Source organism: Cyprinodon tularosa, unplaced genomic scaffold (assembly GCF_016077235.1).
Source record: "Cyprinodon tularosa strain WSP-4 unplaced genomic scaffold, ASM1607723v1 ctg268, whole genome shotgun sequence".
Classification (NCBI taxonomy): Eukaryota; Metazoa; Chordata; class Actinopteri; order Cyprinodontiformes; family Cyprinodontidae; genus Cyprinodon; species Cyprinodon tularosa.
This window is the reverse complement of record NW_024038972.1, coordinates 70332-90482: the sequence shown is the minus strand read 5'-3', so window position 1 is coordinate 90482 and position 20151 is coordinate 70332. Positions and strand designations below refer to the sequence as shown.

At 37.9% G+C, this 20151-nt stretch overlaps 2 protein-coding genes across 5 annotated transcripts in view; both read left to right on the top strand.

Annotated features, from left to right (window-relative positions):
- Positions 1-5816, top strand: part of LOC119786219 (ninjurin-2-like) — a 34402-nt gene extending 28586 nt beyond the window's left edge. Inside the window, exons 2-4 of one of the 4 annotated variants that reach the window (XM_038289410.1) lie at positions 778-914; positions 1061-1140; positions 4558-5816. In XM_038289410.1, the coding sequence (XP_038145338.1) occupies positions 778-914; positions 1061-1140; positions 4558-4721 (381 nt within the window). In that variant the 3' untranslated portion in view covers positions 4722-5816. The other 3 variants (XM_038289409.1, XM_038289408.1, XM_038289411.1) reach the window with 3 other exon arrangements.
- Positions 5817-9461: 3645 nt separating this feature from the next.
- LOC119786218 (E3 ubiquitin-protein ligase TRIM39-like) lies at positions 9462-18059 on the top strand. The gene is made up of 2 exons (XM_038289407.1): positions 9462-9697; positions 16306-18059. The coding sequence occupies exon 2, from the start codon at positions 16308-16310 to the stop codon at positions 18042-18044; it is 1737 nt and encodes a 578-aa protein (XP_038145335.1). The 5' UTR covers positions 9462-9697; positions 16306-16307; the 3' UTR covers positions 18045-18059.
- Positions 18060-20151: the final 2092 nt, after the last annotated feature.

Genomic DNA, 20151 nt, shown 5'->3' with positions numbered 1-20151 from the left:
GTGTAAACATGTGTGCAGCCCATGGACCTGTCTTGTGCATTTCAGGAATACTTGTTGATTCAGAGAAAAATTATGTGATAATAAATTCTTACAATCATGATTTTTCAAAACAAAGATTTAATCTTTGACTAATGACCCTTTTTGTATTCTTTTTAGTTTTTCAGTGGATAGGACTACACCCATCCACTCATTTGTGATCAGTTACAGATTTAGGTTGACTCAAAACCGCTTTTAATTAATTTATCTTAAGAATGACTAAATGCATCAAACTATTTTTGAAGAAAATGTGACAAAAAAAAATAATAGTATCACCTTTTTCAACCAAGTGCACTTTTGGATTGAACAATATTTATATATATTTTCCTATAACAAAGACCCCACTACTTTGTTTAATGAAAATATTGCATGCACTGATTGTTTTCCAGGTAAAAAAAAACAACAAAAACACTGTCAGTAGCACAGGCTACTGAAATGATGATGAATAACACATAGTAAGCATTGCCCCAAATCATTCACATGATTGTTTTCTTCTAGACTGCAGCAGTATCTCAGGTCTTTGCTGCCCTCTCCTGGTTGTATTAATCTTTTCCCAAAGTTTAAAAGTTAAGTTTTCCTAAAGTTTGTTTTAATACTATCTGGGTTAGCCTTTGATAGTCTCCATTTATATTTTATCTTGTATAAATATTTTTATATTTGACAAGGATCTTTTGTTTTCCTATTAATTTCATACTTTGTGCACTTAATAAATAATTGTTCTTCCACTTGTTTGTGTTTCAGGGAGCTTCCATCCCTAATGTCAATATGAACCTTTACGCCACCAAAAAGACAGCAGCTGAAGGGATGCTGGACATCGCTCTGTTCCTGGCCAATATCACACACATGAAGACTGTCATTGAACAAGGAGCTGGATATCGGTATGCTGCAGAAAAGTTACAAAACATTTACATTTTTTAAGTGTTGCTTAGGAAATTCTTTGCTTACAGAGGAGTTTCCTGCAAAATGATCCTTATTTTTGGATCAGTAGTGATTTTTCACAGATTTGTAATGTTTTGGTTCTCAGGTACTATGCAGCTGTGCTGACGCTCATCTCCTTCTCCCTGGCTCTTCAGATCATAGCCGGTGTCCTGATTATTATAATTGGTGAGCTTTTAGCAAAATGTTTAATATTTTATTTTGACCTTCTTTTTAGATCTCTTTGTTTTATTAACCATATTAACACATTAACCTATTCTCACATTGGTTTTTTGTCAATTCTTGGTACAAAATGTATGTTTTTCTCTTGCATTGTGTTATTTTTGTGTGTGTGTGCATTGATCAATGTGTTGCAGCCAGGCGGGATTTAAACGAAGAAGCCAACCAGAAGCCCCTGGACAGCTTGAACAACAAAGCAACCCTTGCTATCTTCCTCATCTTCATCACCAACATCTTTATTTCTGTACTTGGGATGGAACGCACCGGCCTCTTTGCCAGGATGCACTTCTGACTTTCAGTTTTATGCCAACAGATCTCATTTAATACTTCTAACCAGACACATAAATGAGTATAACTTACATTTCTAATCACCTAATAACACGTTTTATTTCATTATGGGTGAGTGGACTGGGGCAAAGCACCAACTGGCTATGTGTCTGTCTCCATCCTGTTGTCTGTGTGCTTGTGTTATGCTCATCTGGATGTGTGTGTCTGTTGCCTGCGTGTGTTATTGATGTGTGTGAATATGAATGTGTGTGTCTGAACAGCTCGTTTTGAGCTGAGACCCCTCCCCTCCTGCCGTCGATGTTTGAACTTCCTGAACAATCTGATCACCGGCATCATCTTCCTCACTCTTCTTATAAACATCATCAAAGCTGCGTTCGGAACACAACGCAGCTGCCTTCTGCGGTGGCTGTTTCACCGCTTTATTGCGTAACTTAGCTGACATGCAGTATGCTTATTAATCTATAGGAATATTAAAATTAAACTACCAGTAAAAAGGTAATACTGACAGTGTTTCTTAAATACTACATTTGAGGTACAGATTTCACTCTTATTGATATAGATGTGATATAAAACATTCATTTAGGGTTAGTTTTCTTCTTTTTGTTCAAAAAATACAAGGGTTCACTGCTAGAGTTTGGCTCACTTTCTAACAATTTTAAGTATTTAATTTAAAATAACCTCCTCAATATTCTAAATTCAAAGCTAAGTGCTTCTTTTTCAAATGCATTTGCTAAACTGCATATTTTATAAAAACATCTCATGGCCACACTCATATAAATCTAAACAATACAATTTAGATAACTATATACAAAGGATGCCTGTTTTTTATTTTTATTTTCAATGCAGTTTAAGTACTTGCACATAAATGTAATAGATCAAGGAATCTTAATATTTTGAAATATTAATTATTCAACTTTTCCTCACAAAAGCAGGATTGTGCCTCATTACACCAAGGTATTCCCTTTATTGTCCCACAATGGGGAAATTCTGGTGTTTACAGCTGCAAAAAGATTATAGAAAAAAATTTTCACACAAATATGGACCTTAGAACATAATAGTCAAGAGTTAAAAATAAACAAATAAAACACTGTACTATAAAGTTTTTTAACAATGTAAAAACTGTGCATCTGGAGAATAAATAACCAATATACAGCTATGGACATTTTTACAGTAATGAATATTTAAAAAATAGTAGCATCACCAGAGATGAGCAGCATGTTGTTTACCTGACTAAGATAGAAACTGTGCAAAATCAGCATGAATGTAACAACATATTTAAGTTGTTAGTTATAAAGTTTTACAGCTGCTGGGAGGAAGGATCTGTGATAACGCTCCCTGGTGCATTTAGGGTGCAGCAGTCTGTCACTGAAGGAGCTATCCTGTTCTGCAAAAGCTTCATGCATGGGGTGGGAGACATTATCCAACAGAGATGTTAATATAGTTAGGATCCTTTTGTCAGCTCAGCTACAGATAAGTAACCGCTCCAACAGACAACTCCATAGAAGATGGCTGATGCCATAACAGTCATAGAAGAGCCTCGCCTGCAAAAGACACAGTCTCCTCAGCAGGAAGCAGAGATGGGAAATGTGGAGTCAACAAGTTATCTCCATGTCATGTATTTATTCTACCCATCCACTTAAACAGGTGAGTCCAATCTTCACCGTGAATCAACCTTTGCAGACTGGACTCACCTGGTTAATTGGCTGGGTAGATTAAATACACAACATGGAGATGACTTGTTGACAACACATTTCCCATCTCTGGCAGGAAGCGTCTGCTCTGACATTTCTTATACATAGCCTCAGTGTTGTGTGTCCAGTCAGCTTCTAGCTTTTCAGCTTCTAACCAAGAAAATCGTACCAGAATTGACTAACGAGCCAAGCAATTAGTTGAATATGCAAAAATGTCTACAAAATCAATTAGCCGTAGGTTTAATGTTCAAGGGTTTGTCTGATTCAAAGTTCTATATTTTTAATCACATTAACATCAATTAGCACCACTATTTTAATTTTAATTGTTGAATTTCTGCACAGGATCTTAAGACACCTTACTCCTCCACAGTATACCACTGGGAAACAATAGAGTTTATTCTGTCCTGTTTAAATATCAATTTGACCAAGCAGGCTTGAGGGGCGTGTGACTGAATTGTATGATTGAATGGAAAAGCTGATAGCGTGGATGTAAGCATCAAGTGTATGCATGTGTGTGTTTGATGGTAATGTGGGAAATTGTTTGCTGTGTCTGCATGTGTGTGCGTGCATGTTGTAGCCCGCAGGGACCTGAATGTGGTGTCCAATCAGAAGCGACTCGACTACCTGAATAACCTCACCACAGGCGTCATCTTTGCCACAACTGTGGTCAACTTCTTTGTTAGTTTCTTCGGATCCAAGAGGACGGGCTTCTTCCGCTGGCTGCTGGCTAGACTCCACTTCTGACTCGAGCAATGCTGCAAACTCAATCTTATGTTCGCTGATAGTTCAGCCATCAAGAAAACTTCTCTCCAGCATTGATGTTTTATATTAAATGAACACCTTTATTGGGGAGTTAGGACGAAGTTCAGGCAAATACATGGACAATTCTATTTATTGAATCTTTCTTTTTATCAAGCTTTGTAACTGAAAACTGTAATCCATCTAAAACATTTATATTTTTACAAATGCATTTGTGGTTCTCTGCTTTGCGTAAATATAAAAAATGTGTGACTTTCATAGTTTTTAGACTTTTATACAAAGGTTGCATCTATTATCTTTTGATTATAATGTTTTAATAAATGCCTTTACTTACATATAAGCTAACTTAAAAATAAGATTAAATTCAAAAGCAATGCTTTATTGGGTTCCACATTAGTGAGAAATCACAGTTAATATCTTTAAACTTTTACCTCCAGGATCCTGAATAAAACAAATAACTCGAAAAAGAACCTGAACTGTCCTTAAACTGCAATTTGCATGTGAAAATTATGAAATAAAGCGTGTTTTTTCTCTTTAATATTTTTGGTCATTATTGTTTTATGAAGGAAAATATGATACAGCCTTTTTTTTGTGTGTTTGTCTGTTTGCACTGTGCATTTGCATGTAGGACGTCGAGATCTGAACAACTCCACTCTCCAAAGGCGTCTGGACTACCTTAACAATGTAACAACCATCATAGTCTTCATCACAACAGTTCTCAACTGCTTCATCAGCACGTTTGGCATGCAGCGGTCTGGATACTTCCCATGGCTGATGATGCGCATACATTGATTCAAATGTCAGATGTGCAGCAGTTTTTCAAATCCTTTTTTTCCTTCATATTATTAACTGTGCTGTGCAGCTTTGCAATGATAAAACCTCCATTATTCTTTTTTATTTTTATTTTTCAAAAACATTATGTATCATATTTATTTATCATATGAGTTATGTATAATATATAATATGATATTTATAATATATGTATTTATAATTGGTGATAAAATAAAATATGTGGCATTATTTTTCTCTGTGTTTTACACAGAGGGTCAGCTCTCTATGGTTACCAGCCAGGATGATCTCTTGATAGTAGATGATTTAGGACCAGCTTTCTAGATTATAGTTATTGTCTTCTGAACAGAAATCAGGAGTCCAATAAATTTCATGTATCTGCACAAATCACTCAGAAGTATTTTGATTTTATATATTTCATTAAAGTCCAAACAAGGTTTAAAACCACATCCAGAAAATGTGTGGTGTAGTATCAAACATTCAAAGGGTACTGTGCAAATATGATATATAATATAATACTCTACAAATGAAAAATTTATTGATGATTGTTCTTAATAATTTATTAATAAGAAATGTTCTGTGTGAGGACCAAAATAATGTGTGAGGAGACTAGAACCAACCCAGAGCCGAATCAAACTACATGTTATTAGAGATGTAACTTGGTGATGGTGAGCAGAGTTTCTGTATGTCTGCAGCCCTTAGTGTGGAGAGCAGAGCTTGATGCGTGTATGTTGGGTGCCAGGGTTCACGCATGTGTGAGAGTTTTGAAAAGTACACATTAACCTGACATAGGGGGAGGAAAGGGGTAGCCAAACTTTTTATTTAGTGCTATTACTTTACTCTCAATTATTTTCTAAATTTCAATACCCATCACCTCAATATTCCTGCATCTATATCCAGATTCTGTTCTATTGATGGCCAAACATTAACCCTCACAAAGCAATGAAGCTTTCCAATCCCCTGCTTTGCCTAAAGGTTCTTTAATTGATGCTTCATTCATTGCTCACTATTCAGCAGCACAGGCACTATGACAGCCCTCATATTTTTTTTAAATCATGCAATGAGTGCAATATTGCCAAAATAAAGTTTGTTTTATTATACACATGTGTCATTACTTTTAAGTTATCAAAATGATTTATACCAAAAATAATCTTTCTAATATGCTGACTTCCTGTGGCATTTATTGTAGTTGGTGTCATGGAATGATTTTTGCAAAGAAAAATGTATGATTTTTATTCATTACTTATTTACTGGAAAAATTTAAATCTAAATTGTCTTTATAGTTAGTTGCTCACAGTATGTCATTCTTCCAACAGCATTCATTCTGTTTCTCTTCTGTGAGGCTATGTAAATGCTGATCAAACAACTAAATATCAAATTTTGTTTTTTTGAGTATTTAATTAGGGCTTTTTTCACAGTGTCTGGTTTAAGGGTGATTTAGACAGTTAAATAATAAACAATAGATTATTAACCTATCATTCGATAGATAAATAGGGTCAAATAATTTTAGGAAATAAATGCACAGACTGGTGTCTGTTTGTATAATATGATTTTCATGTATGGTTCTGGCAGGATTATGAGATTGCAAAGCAAATAGTGGCCCACAGACTAGTGAGAGACAACTACGCATTTTATGTGAACTATTCTTAATTCCTGAGTCAATCCATGCAGATATACTCGGGAATAATGAATGACACCTATTCTCTCACTTAGCAATCAGAAGTTACTTTTGTGAACCATACTTTGAACCATTGATTTGCAATAGCATGGGCCTCAGTGGGCCACCATCAAAAGATTGATGTTTCATAATCAGGAGCAGCTTGTTGGTATTACTGGTCATACAGGTAGCCTACATGAACAGATGAGAAAATGTGGAGTTTCACTTTTCTTTTTTCTTCATTGATCTAAAAACACTTTTTTATATACGGCAAGTTTTATATCAACTTCAAATGATGGGTATTAGTGTTATATTTATTTGGGTGCCAGCACATATAGGGCTTAAAGGAAAAGAAATTGTAGACAAGATTGCTAAGGAAGCATCACAAAATAAAACCATTGATATGATGATTAACTTAAGAAAGACAGAAATTGAGAGTATAATTAAACAAAGGATGAAGGAAAGGTGGCAAAAACAATGGGAAGAAGAAAGGAGAGGAAGATGGTTTTATAGGATTCAACAGAAAGTCGAAGAAATGAGGATAGCAGAAGGAAGCAGAAGAGAGGAAACAGTTATTTCAAGACTTAGATTTGGACATACAGGAATAAATAATACACTATTCAAAATAGGGAAACATATCAGGCAAATGTGAAATTTGTGGACAAGACGAAACAGTAGAACATGTAGTGATGTATTGTAAGAAGTATGAAGAAGAAGGGAATAATTTGATTAGAGACCTAAATAAGGAGAAAGTAAAATTTAACTTGATAGATATTCTGCAGAAAAGGTTAAAAAAATGTTATCAATATTTAGGATTTAGTATATTTATAGTAATAATATATATAAGTAATATTACAGTTAGAGATATATAGATAAATACATCAAATACATGTATCTGTATGAATAGGGCCATTCTGATTCACACTCCTCACCAGTAGGTGGCGGTAATTCAGACCGAAAATATGTTTGCCAACCTCCATTAAACGCAACAAGACAAGACAAGACAACCAGTCACCATGACAACAGGTAAGAGGAGGGCCGTTTCTCAATATGTGTTCTTGAGCGTTCTCGTGTGCTCGTGTACTCGTGAAACGTCATCAGCCTCAGCCCGAGTACCGTTCCAATTCTCGAGAACGCCAGATCGAGAACGCATCAAATCCTCGGATGTTGTTCTCACCCCGCCCTCTTTATCGAGCATGCATCAGAGCAGACTTGTGCGTTCTTCAGACTGACCGCTTCCCCAGAATGCCCCGCGGCCGCAGCTTGATTCCAGACAGCGCTCACAGTGTTAAGTTAAACATTCCCTTTTCTGCTGCTGTTGTTCTTCAAAAGTACGTTTTGAAATTGTTTGAGGCGATAACATTATACATTGAAGCCTCCCTGTGTGGTATGTTTACAGAGTTAGTGCGAAATTTAAAAAAAAAAAGTCCGACGTTGAGCAGACCAGAGTGACCAGCAGACCTCCGAGGGTAACCGCAGCCAGGGCTAAATTTACCCCGTCTGTAGTGCACTTCTCTCGGTCTAGTTATGTGTGAACTACCGCTCGTTCTGATGGCGGTTTTTTGCGGTTCGGTAATTTTTTAAAATGTTTTTTAAGCTTTAGAAATTAAAAATATTGTTTCAAAATGTTTTGTGTAGGGAATAAATAGTTTTGACTGTTAAAAGAAATGCTAAAGAACGTTGCATGTGATGACGTCACAAGTACGCTTCTGTTCCAATACACATACGTGCTTGCGTGCTCGCGTTCTCGTCAAGTCCGATCTTCCTGCGTTCTCGCCAAGACAGACTTGAGAAACGCCCGAGGTTTGCGTATTTCACACCACTGGAACTAGAGATTTTAATGCAGGCATACATTGAGTTGTACAAGTTTTAGAAGAAAGAGTAAGAGCTCCTCAGAAGGCCAGATTCGAAGGCCGTTTACGTCATAGCGCGGCGCCGAGGTCTGGTCGGATTCCAAGAGTCCTCGTTAAGCGGCCTTAAAATGCGTCCTTCTTTTAGCCTGATTTGAAGGACGGGTCCGATGTATCCTCGCTATCCTTGGTTTTCCCAGGATTCATTGCGAGTCCAAGCATACCGGCTGCTCCGTGATTGGAGGAAAGTTTACTTAGCGCCGAACAGTGGTGAATATTGGAAGTGCAGTTTAATATGATACAAGTATGTGAATAGTTCAGTCTGAAATTAAGGAAAATAGTTGTTTTAATGGTTATAGAGTCAGATATGTGGCGGTAATGTTTGATTTATCTAAAGGCTTTTATCTGTTACTGTGTAAATGGGTTAGGCTGTAATTTATCTTTTATTGCTGTTTTGCACAATATGCTTAACTAAGTTTAGATTGTTTAGATTTACTTATATCTTTCTACCCCTTTTATAGAATAGAATAGAATTTCTTTATTGTCCCACAATAGGGAAATTTACAGCAGCAAAAATATTATTGAAAAAAAATGGTCACACAAATGTGGACCTTAGAAAAATGTATACGAATATCATAATAGTGAAGAGTTAAATTATAAACAACAAAATACTGTAAAGTGTTTTAACAATATAAAACTGTGCATCTGGAGAATAAATAACCAATATGCAGCTATGGACATTTTTACAGTAATGGATATTTGAAAATAGCAGCAACATCAGAGATGTTCAAAATGACAGCAGCATGTTATTTAACTAAGGTTTAGATCATTACATTGACTTTTATTTGTTCATGCTCCCAGTGGTTGGCACCTTAATTCCACTTTGAATTTTCGTGAGCGTAATCTTTTTTCACTTTACAATAAAAATAAATAAATTAATTAAAAAAACAAAGTTTTTAAAACTTTGGTATTCATTCATTTCCTCCTTTGTGTGTCAACTGTCACGGTCGCTAAGCAACAGGTCTACCAGCTGTAGGGTAGCCCTGTTTGAATTCACAGCCAAAGCTCTTCCGGTCTCCAGTCCAGGTCCTTGGAGGATGCAGCCCATGAGTTCGAACACAGCCATTGTTTTTCATACATCCACCTGCGTCACAGCCAATCAGCTTTGAACCACACCTCCACTAAAGCCAATCGGCATCCAAATCTCATCTTAGAAGGCCTCTGAAACCTACCTGTCTGCACCTGTGCGCACGTGGCGGATGCAGTGTGACTTCATTCAGATGACAACGTTTCAACTCGAAGTGAGCTTCTGATCCGCTCCGGCTGCTGCTCGGATCCTATCCTCTGACAAACCTGTTTATCCACACAATGCTGCAGAGATTGACGGCTCTGCCACGCCCTGTTCCCTCGTCTCCAAACATTTCTGTGTTTCAGCTATCAGCAGCCATCTCGCTGACAATCATTCTCTTCAGGTGAGACGTATCCCTTCAAGGCTCTAGTGCAGGGGTCTGCAACCTGCGGCTCCGGAGCCACATATGGCTCTTTGGACCCTCTCCAGCGGCTCTTAATAGTGGCAAAAATTTATATAAAGAGCTAAATAATTTACTATAATATATACCGGTATCAATAGCTTTAGCGTTTTTTATAAGATGGAAAAGAATGAGATTAAAAGAACCAGAAATATAATTTAAGAGGCATTTTTCTATGAATTAGCTTAAAAAATTATACGTTTTAACATTAAGAATATATGAATTGATTGTTTGAGATGGCAACAAATAATTTCCTATACCACATTAAAAAAAAAGGTTTTCTAGAAAAATTTTGCGGCTCTAAACAACTTTTATTTGGTCGTACTCTGGGCAAAATGGCTCTTTGGATATGAAAGGTTGCAGACCCCTGCTCTAGTGTTTCCTCATTCACACCTTCAGCTCTTTTCTCTGTCAATCCTGTCATGGTGATTTACTCTGCAGATTGTGAGCTACTTTGATGGATAAATCACGTCGTTCCTGCTTTTCTTTCAGTCTGTTTCATTTCAACTCATGCTTTGTCACAGATTTAAATTTTAAGGAAGTCTGAATTTAGAACCGAAGTTCCCGTGAAAAGTAGTTTTTGCTTTTTATTGTCACTGATTTTAATAATTTTAATTACATCATTTGCATCGAATTATTTAAAATCTATTTGAATAACGCTTTGTTCTAACCGCATAAAACTGCTGCCCAGTCAATCAGCAACACTTTATGTTGTTTTTTTTTTACTTTTGGTAAACCTTTGTGATACTGGCCTTTCAGTAAGCCTTCATGGCTCATCTCCTCTGTTACTACTCTGCAATTCTACCTTTCTTTTCAGTCTCTGCCTTCTGAGCATGCTGTCGTAGCGGCCTAAACCTTGGCAATTTTTTTTGGGTGAGAAACAGTCCTTGTCTTTGCTCCTGTTCATGCATATCTATAGAAATTAAGTGCTATGTTTCCTGCCAAGGTCCGAGTGCCAAAGACAAAGTAATTGTATCAACACATTTCTCCAAATTGTCATTTCTCTTTGTGAGTTTTTCAGATTGAATTTATGTGCAATCCCATGTGAGAGCAGCAGGTGTAGATAAAGTACAAAAACATGTTCAAACAGGTAGGACCTGTGCATCATCTCATGGGATACCTCTTATTTTTTTTGTCTTACACAGTAAATACTAAGTGGCTGTTTAACTGTGCAGTTGTTTTGAGTTGAAGGTTTTGTGGGGATTTTTGGGTCCAACATTACCTTAGAGGCATTAATGCTGATACTGGCACTTACATTTTTTAGTTTATAGTTGTTGTTTTTTTTGGCTCTACTTTGGCCTCACTGAGGTGTGTTTGTGCGAGTACATATAGATATATGTACAGTTGTGCTTGAAGGTTTACATACCCTCCCATTAATAAAAATTATGAATTCACACTAGTATTTGAAATGACACCGACGAGCTCAGGCTAAAGTGGGTGTCAACAGTCTTAACAGCACTGGTGAAGCATCGCGAACATTACCTGAGCTGCTGGCTAATGTTGATTTGTGAGGACATTTTTAATTGAAAAGTTGTTTGAAAAACTCGCTTAATTTTACCAGTTCATCACAAATCGTAAGGCCAAATCATTTAAGGTAGTCTTGTAAATGTCAATCTATGGGTTAGCAATATTAAACTCGCATGACCCGATCCTTTTCATTTGGCTCGCAGATACTGCTGAATGGTGTGAATTTAGGTGGTTTAAAAGTGAGTATACGCAATACTGACTAAAAAAAAAAGGTATATGCTGCATATACCCTGTACTACACCAGGGCTTATGCGCCTCTGCATATTGGAAAGCTGAAGCTCAGCTGACAGCTTTGGAAGAAAGACAAAAACTATTTTTAGAAGGCATGCAATTAAGGAAGAAGAACGACATATTTTTTTAACTTCCACAAAAGACACAGCCCATGAATGTAAATGCGTCAGTTTTCTCCATTAAACCGACAGGAGATGCACATGGTAGTAATTTACCTTCATCAGTAAAACCTTAGATGCCTTTGCTACCCAATGTGTCAGAATTGTATCCAAATTGTGAGCCCTATCATTAGTTAAGGTCTGTCCAAAAGTCTGAAAATGCACTAACAGAGTATGGCAACACATTCTGTGAAATAGCAAATAGTAGGGTAATGTTTTATTTAAAGGTATAGTGGAGGATTTTTATGAATTTTTGAAGACCCACCCTCTCCATTTTTAAAAGAAGAAATGCACATGCACAACACTGTACCCGCTCACGAGAGGGAACGCCTATTAAACGTGAGTGAGAGCATGCACAAGCCCATTTCTCCTCTTCCACGTGCTGTTTACAAGTTGCTGTTTGCATCGCTCATACAAGCTTACTTTCCAAAAGAAGATTTGCAATTTTTCTACTATGTCAGACTCACCAAGGGTAAGTGAAAATGGGAACAAGCACGTAGGACGGATGGTCCAGAATGATTGACAATTAGGAGGACCACTTATTTTAATGATCCACATGGAAAAAGAACATCCTCCAATATACCTTTAATGAGAAAGCAGAATGAAATCATTCAAAAGCAGAGCCTGTCTGCTCTTCCAAAGAGAGAAATCCCTGTGTTTAATGGCAAACCACTAAGGTACCACACCTTTATGAGAGCGTTTGAAAATGGAGTAGAATGTTACGGGAATAACTATGATTAATTGTACTTCCTTGAGCAATATACTATGGGTAATACAAAGTAGCTTGTGAGAAGCTGTCAATATATTGATGCAGAAAGGGGATATTTTCAAGCAAAGGCTTTAGTAAAGTAGCATTATGGAAATTTTATCAGCCTATATTGTTAGAGCATTGTCATAGCCATGGGAATGCAATATTTTCCTTCACAGCTGTGTGGAAAAAATATAGTACCTACATGACATTGACACACCTTCAAACATGCTGGATGTCATAAGGGATTTACCTTGCAAATGAAAGACCATTGGAGGAGCCGTGTCTGAGATTTGCATGAAAAACATTTATTGGCATCACAGACTTTGTTGAAAGGAAAGTTATGCAGGTTTGAGAGTTTAGAAAGGTGCAAACTCACCTGAGTAAGGGGAAGGAGAGAGGTTTTCAGGTATCCATATTTTTTTGACCACTATTACTTTATTCTGGTTTATAATCCACATTCCAGGACCCATTACTTCAAAATGACTTTCTCTATATCCAGAGCCTGTGCTGCTGCTGTGATACCTTCTAGATTCCATTAAAAATGATCCTCTACATTTAACCCATCCCTTAAGCCAGGCATACACTGTGATTTTCAGGGCGATTTTCCAGTCATGCGAGAATCTTTCGATCGGCCCGACTTTCAGCTTGATTGTGCGTCGAGTAGTGTACAGGGGTTGCGAGGGGCGATCAGCCTCTCACGACCACCTCCCGATCAGGAATCGTAAGGATCGTCGTAGGCAATTCGCTCAGTGCACATGCGCAAACAAGGATTTGTCTTTTTCTTCTTCCTCTCAGATGTAAAAACAGAAGCATGGCAGAGGTGCAATGAGTGAAATGGAGTTATTTCTGTAAAATTGACAAACCGTAGTAGCTATGTTTGACCAGCCATGTCTTTGTCCAATTATGTCATTGCCTTTTCTTTTTAGGGCTTTCAGCACAAAATTGCACAAATTGCAGGCTTCATATTCCTCTTCTATTTGTTTGGCTTCCGGATAGACGAGTCAAAGCCACTCCATCTCAGTGCTGAGCTGAGTCCGACTTGCTCTTTAGTTGTACAGTGTGAGCAGGTAGATCGCATCAGAGCGTAGGGCCAAACATAGATCATGAGCTGTGAACTCACACTGTACGATGAAACCCTGCGGTTTCGCTCACGGTGTGAGCAGTAGCTGCGTGCAACAATGAAAGTCACACCGTGTATGCCCGGCTTTAGGGTGCCATTTTGCAAGTACAATTGCCTTCCTATTCAAACTAATATGGGTGTTTGAACGTTTTACTGTAATGTTCTGAGGAGCCTCGTCTGAATGATCAGAAGGATGCAAAATGCTTACTTGTCCAGATAAGAATAAAACTTTAGAGTAGGTGAGAAACAAACAGATCAAATTCAGTGGCTGCATCCTCCAAAGGCCAAATTCATGGGCCGATTATATCATAGCACGGCGCTGAGGGCTGTTTAGATTGGAAGGCTCCTCTTTATGCTGCAGACAAATGCAGCCTTCTTTTTTCCCATTTTAAAGGACGGGTCTGATGTATCCTACGTAGCCTTGGGTATTCCGTGATTCATTGCGAGTCCAAGCAAGCTGGCTGCTCGGTGCTCAGAGGAAAAGGGTTAATAGTGCTGAACAGCTGTGATTATTGGAGTCTAATATAATACAAGTATGTGAATAGTTCCATCTGAAACTAATGAAAATAGTTTAAATGGTTATTGAGTCAGATATGTGGCAGGTAATGTTTGGTTTAATTAAATGTTTTATCTGTCCCTGTGCAAATGGGTTTGGCTGACATTAAAGCACAGATTGTAATGTCTGTGCAGTGTTGGGACTGAAAATATGATATTCATGATGACGGTACTACTACTGAAGCTCCTCGAAAATGTTATTACTACCCTTTGCCTGCTTTGTTGTGTCAACTATTATAGTTGCTAGGCGACAGAGCATATGGTTGATGAAAACCAGAGAAGGCTTGAACTATTTGAATCCATCGCCAAAACACTTGGTCTCCTTATTTTCATGGACTTTGAAGGACCCAGTCCAGATAGATCAGGTCCTTGGAGGATGCAGCCTCTGATATCAAACACACCCAGGGTGTGTCCCAAAACTGTGTTTCTAAAACAACACAATATACAGTATGAATCATCAAATATAAACAGGTTTGACAAAGGCAAGTTCAAAGTACAGGGGTGGAGAATTTGTAAAGTGCAATTACACAGATAAATAACGTTTCATGCCTAAGGTTAGACTGAGATCAGCAGAGACCATCCTGCAGGTAAAATCAACCTTTTCTCATTTGTTTAGATCAGATCAGATTTAACTTTTTTAACAAGCTATTCCTTAGATACTTGTTACATTTTAGACAGACACTTTGCAGCTCTTGATTCATTTTTAAACATGACAAAGCTTATGTTAACTACATAGGAATTTTCAGCTTCTCACATGTGGACTCTCGGGTTCTCCACTGTTAAAGTCACAACAATGACAGTGTTATATGTAGTATTATGCCCATTTACATGGCAATGGAACATATTGTCTTAGAAACACCTATAAGTAGTATCTTACTTACCAATTCAATATCACATACATTACAAAGAACTGCTACAGTCAAAGTAGGAAAGTTGAACTATTTTTGATATAAAAAGAATCAATTTTGAATGCAGAAGCTGGATACTTCCTGTTACACTGACTTCCAGACTTGTAACTCTTACCTTTGGGGGGATTTCAATTGAACTAGTGTTAAGGAAGAAATTTCTAAAAGTTAACTTTGGAAAAAAGTTTGGCTCTCTCTCTTCCTCTGGATCCCAGGTCCTCTCGGCGGCCACGTGTAGCCACAAGGAAAACAACAATGCGTGTTGACGTCACAGAATTACAGAGTTTAATCCAATATACGACAATGCATAAACTTAGAAGTAAGACAATGCACAAACTTAAACCAGAAACTGCAGAACAAAGGAGACATACATTCATTTACCTGACATATATGGAGAGAAGGAAAGAAAGCAAAGACGTACAAAGACATCTTTGGAGAGTTGCAAGAGCAAATCTGATTTGTTACTTCTGTGTAGAAAGTTTTATCCTCTTGTATTTAATTTATTCAAATAAGGCATACCTTTGCTCCTCCAACCAGGAGCTATCTCTGACCCCTTATCTGAAGCCTAAAACCCCTGCAGTGTTTACGGCCTCTCACAGATGAGTCTGAAAAGCCAGAACTTCCACTGTATCGTTTACGACACAGACAAAAGGCAGTTTAAACGATCCTAGCAAACCATCCGCTGCAGCCACAGGCAAAACAAAGGTCAACAGGCCAGAATAAGTCACTGATTTAAAACCACAATTTAGGCCATTTGAATCAAGACATGTTAAGTTTTAAAACTAGCTTATTTAAAATTTATTTTCTCAACACTAGGAAGTTTGAAAATTTCTGCATAGAAGGACAAATCGTACGTGGTATCAATCCAAAAGGTTTGTCTTGCCATGGGTATTCTGGATAGATCTCTAATAGAGTTGCCATAGCCAGTTAGCCGGGAATTTTAGGGTCTCCATCTGCAAGACATTGCTTTTAAACTCTGTCAAACATCCCATTCAGCACTGCAGATGGATCTGGAAGCTTACAGTTTCTGCCTTCACCCGGTCAGTGGAGAAAGCTCGACGTCACTGAGGAAAGCTTTTCAGTATCTGGTCGATTGGGACGGTTATGGACCTGAGAAATGGTCTTAGATTGAACGTTCTTTTATTTTGAACGGTGATCTTGTTCTGTACTTTTTGGCTTTTTGACCATCCTCTTCTGGACTGCCAGAAGAAAGCAGCTATAGATATATACTGTATTATGAAACACCAATCTATTCTATATCGTCTTCTTGGTATTAAAATGACTACTTTGATTTTCCTCTCCAGATATGGCCTCAAATTGCAGCATTCTTTATGAAGAACTGCTCCTGTGTTCAATCTGTCTTGGTGAGTTTAATGAGCCTGTCTCCACTCCATGTGGACACAACTTCTGCAAGGGTTGCATCATGAAATACTGGAACAGTCTGGTTAGTGGACCTGCACAGTGTCCTCTCTGTAAGAAAAAGTTGGGCAACAAGCCAAGGCTCCAGGTCAACACAGAGTTTAGAGATATGGTGGAGCATTTCAACCACATGAGAGTCAAGGACTTGCCTAAGATCATCGCCAAACCAGGAGAGGTTACCTGTGACATCTGCACCAAACCAAAGCTTAAAGCCAGCAAGACGTGCCTGGTGTGCTTGGCCTCGTACTGTGAGATACACCTGGAGTCACACCAGAACCTCAACACGCACAAACTGATTGATCCTGTGTCCAATCTGGAGGACAAGGTGTGCAAAAAGCATGACAAGATGCTAGAGCTCTACTGCTGCACCGACAAAGAGTGTGTTTGTCTGATTTGTTTAAATGACGACCACACATCACATAAGGTTGTTCCACTGGAGCGCGCCTTTAAAGACAGAAAAGCCATTTTCGACAACTTGACCTCAGAGTTGAAAGAAAAAGAGAATTCCATATCGGGGAGTGTTAGAAAAATCAAAGCTTCAATTCAGAGGAGCAGGAACATGTCAGTAGATGACATTGGACAACTTGTACAAGTTTGGAGAGCTCTAGTGGCTTTTCTTCAAAGAAAACAGGGAGAGTTGGTTAAGGAAATCGAAGAGAAGCAGAAAGAATCAGAGAAACAAGCTGAAGATCAGATAACTCTCCTGGAACAAAAACTTTCTGATTTAAAAAGAAGGAGATCAGATATTGAGAAGTGTATACAGTCAGAAGACTACCTCTACCTGCTGCAGAGCTGTCAGTTCAAACAAATACCCGAGAACACTTATCAGATTGATCAACTTACTGAACAGCCGACCAATGTAAAGATAGTGAAACAGTCAGTGGCTCAGATTAAAGAGAGAGTCATTAAAGAGGTAGATATGCTGATTAATAAGGTAAGGTCATCTGATTTCAGTGACCCACCTGAACAGTCAGATGAGGATGAAAACAAAAGGATGGGAAATTCTGTCCAAGATGCGTGGCGTCCACCGAAGGACAGGCTCATGATGATTCAGCAATGCAATGCAGTTAATGGGACTTTGAACTCCTATAGTGCACACCCACGTCTTACTGTATCTCGAGATGGGAAGACACTGAGCTTTAGAGAGAGTGAGCAATGGTTCCCTGTTTTGCGATGGCAATTTAAAAACTATTGTGCTGTATTGGCAAATGAAGGTTTTAATTCAGGAAGGTTCTACTATGAAGTAGTAGTCACCAGCAGTCAACACTTGATCTTGGGAGTAGTTAAAGAATCATTTAACAGAGAAGTCTTGTTTCCACTAACACCTGAGCATGGGGCCTGGGTATGGTTTGGGTCATCGTTTCAAGAGAACATAGAAAAAATTGGTGTGTTTGTAGATTACGAGAAGGGAGAAGTTTCCTTCTTTGACACCAATTCCAGGACCCTGTTACACTCCTTAACAGAATGCTGCTTTACGGAGACAAAGACAGGAGTGCAAGGTTTGCTTTACTCAGTTATAGGACTTTCACCGGTATACAGACCAAAGATCTACCCCTTCTTTTTTTTCAGGGGCTTTTATTTACTTGATAGTCTTACTATCACTCCTGTCGAATGCACATGCTAATATAATATTAAGATACCTGAGAAAAGAATGATCTAATGCAAAAAAATGTATATCAACTTGATAAATAATCATTGTTAATGTTAATGTTTATTATAAATTCCCAGAGAACTAATATAACAAGCCAATCATGTAAACTTTTTTCGATATACCGTATGTTCCTAAAATTGTCTCTAGAGCCTTCATATATATATCTATCTATCTATCTATCTATCTATCTATCTATCTATCTATCTATCTATCTATCTATCTATCTATCTATCTATCTATCTATCTATCTATCTATCTATCTATCTATAGGTATACATAGGTGATTTTCAAATGAAATAACATGTTTAAGCAAAGGGAATAATCAGGCTATACATTTAACCATCATTAGAAAGTTGATTTAGGGTTTCTGTGTGGCTTAACAGCTATGACATAGCTTATTAGTTTTTTGGTTTGTACAAAACTTTGATCATTTTGACTATTTGCAAAAAGCTACGTTCACATCGGACGCAGCAGGCGCAGCAAAATCGCGTCTGCTGCTTCATTTTTGCTGCTTGTACAAGTTAGTTCTGACGTGGGGCTGAAGCAGCTTTGCTGCTCTGGCTGCGTGGTGCAAAATTGTGTCTGACTGATGTATCACTTCTTTTTCATCTCCTTGTAAGGCCCTTTGAATAAATACTATCTAAATTAACTGAATGCCTGCGTCTGATTTTGCACAGCACTGTTTATTTCCCTTAAGACCAGACATGACACATCCCTTGGATGACTGTTTTTCCATTACTGTTTAAACCTTTTAACATTATTTTCTTAGTTTCTACAGATTTTACTCATATGGTGCATGTGCCAGGGATTCCTTCTACGGCAGATTCATTTTATTCTTGTTAATGTGACAACATACCTCAGGATATTTTATGTTAATTCTACTCAAGGATGTAGCTTTAAAAGATTTTGTTTTTAGAGAAAAAAACCCCTCTGCGTTGCAGAACAGTTGAAACACAACAAAAGGTTTCCATTTTAGCCCAAAAAATTCTTAAAAATTCTTAAAACACTGATTTTTCTCACCTTTTCTACCCATTATGCTTGAGCTGGGAAAACCACTGGACCAGCTGATGAAGATCCAGGAATGCAATGGAATCAACATGACTTTGGACCCTTTCACAGCCAACTGTTGGCTGATGGTTTCTGAGGTCAGAGGTGTAGCCAGAAAATGTTAATAAGGGTGGGCAGGAAATAATCAATGTACACTGAGGGGGACAAAAGCAGATACGTGCCAGTGATGTGATTTTCTCTTTACCCCATAGAAGACCAAATCTAATTCTGAAAAGAGCAGGAATTCTGTATTTATCATCTTTGATGTTAGTATATTGATGTGCATAATTAACCACACTGTTTTTGCTGTCAGGTAATTGTTTACATATTGAAAATTCAAATGTTAAATAAGTTAAAACATTCCACTTGAGAGTATTAGCATGGGCGGAGTTTGGGGGGGGGCAGGGGGGGCACTGCCCCCCCATGGTGGCTGAAGCATGTAATGACATTAAGTCAAGGAAATGGCAAAATATAAATGTTAAAAATGTATACGTACTGATTGTTTAATGTTTTGATTAAAATACATGGTAGTATGAAATTAATATGAATCTTAGTACATTTTTTTTAATAGATTTATTTTTCAGCAATCATGTGACATAGTGACGTTGAATACTGTTTCCCGCTACTTGGGGGTTTCCCACTCAGTATTTATCTCGCTAGCATACAGTTGTAGCCTTGTGTAAGTAATTGCAAACTGAAAATGGATATTCAACATTTTTTAAAACGTCCCATGACCTCTGCCAACACTCAGCAAGAAGACCAAGCAGAGCCAGAACCAACAAATGCTGATCTGGAAACACCTGGGACCAGCTCGGCAAACCCAGCTAGCTCACCATCGGGAGCGGGGCTATCGTCGGGGTCAGTTAGCTTGCCTAGCAGCTCTACTATGGTGCAGCAGCTACCAAATGATCTTGGCGACAAGCACTGCTCTCCTAAGCAGCCTATTCTTCCAGATTTTCCTTTAAAATTGTTTGGAAAAACTAAACGAGCCTTTTCCACGTACTACTACAACAAGTACTGTTGGCTTGAATAC

Excerpts from the sequence above, each read along its gene's own strand:
- LOC119786218 (XM_038289407.1), top strand. The coding sequence starts at position 16,308 with ATGGCCTCAAATTGCAGCATTCTTTATGAAGAACTGCTCCTGTGTTCA.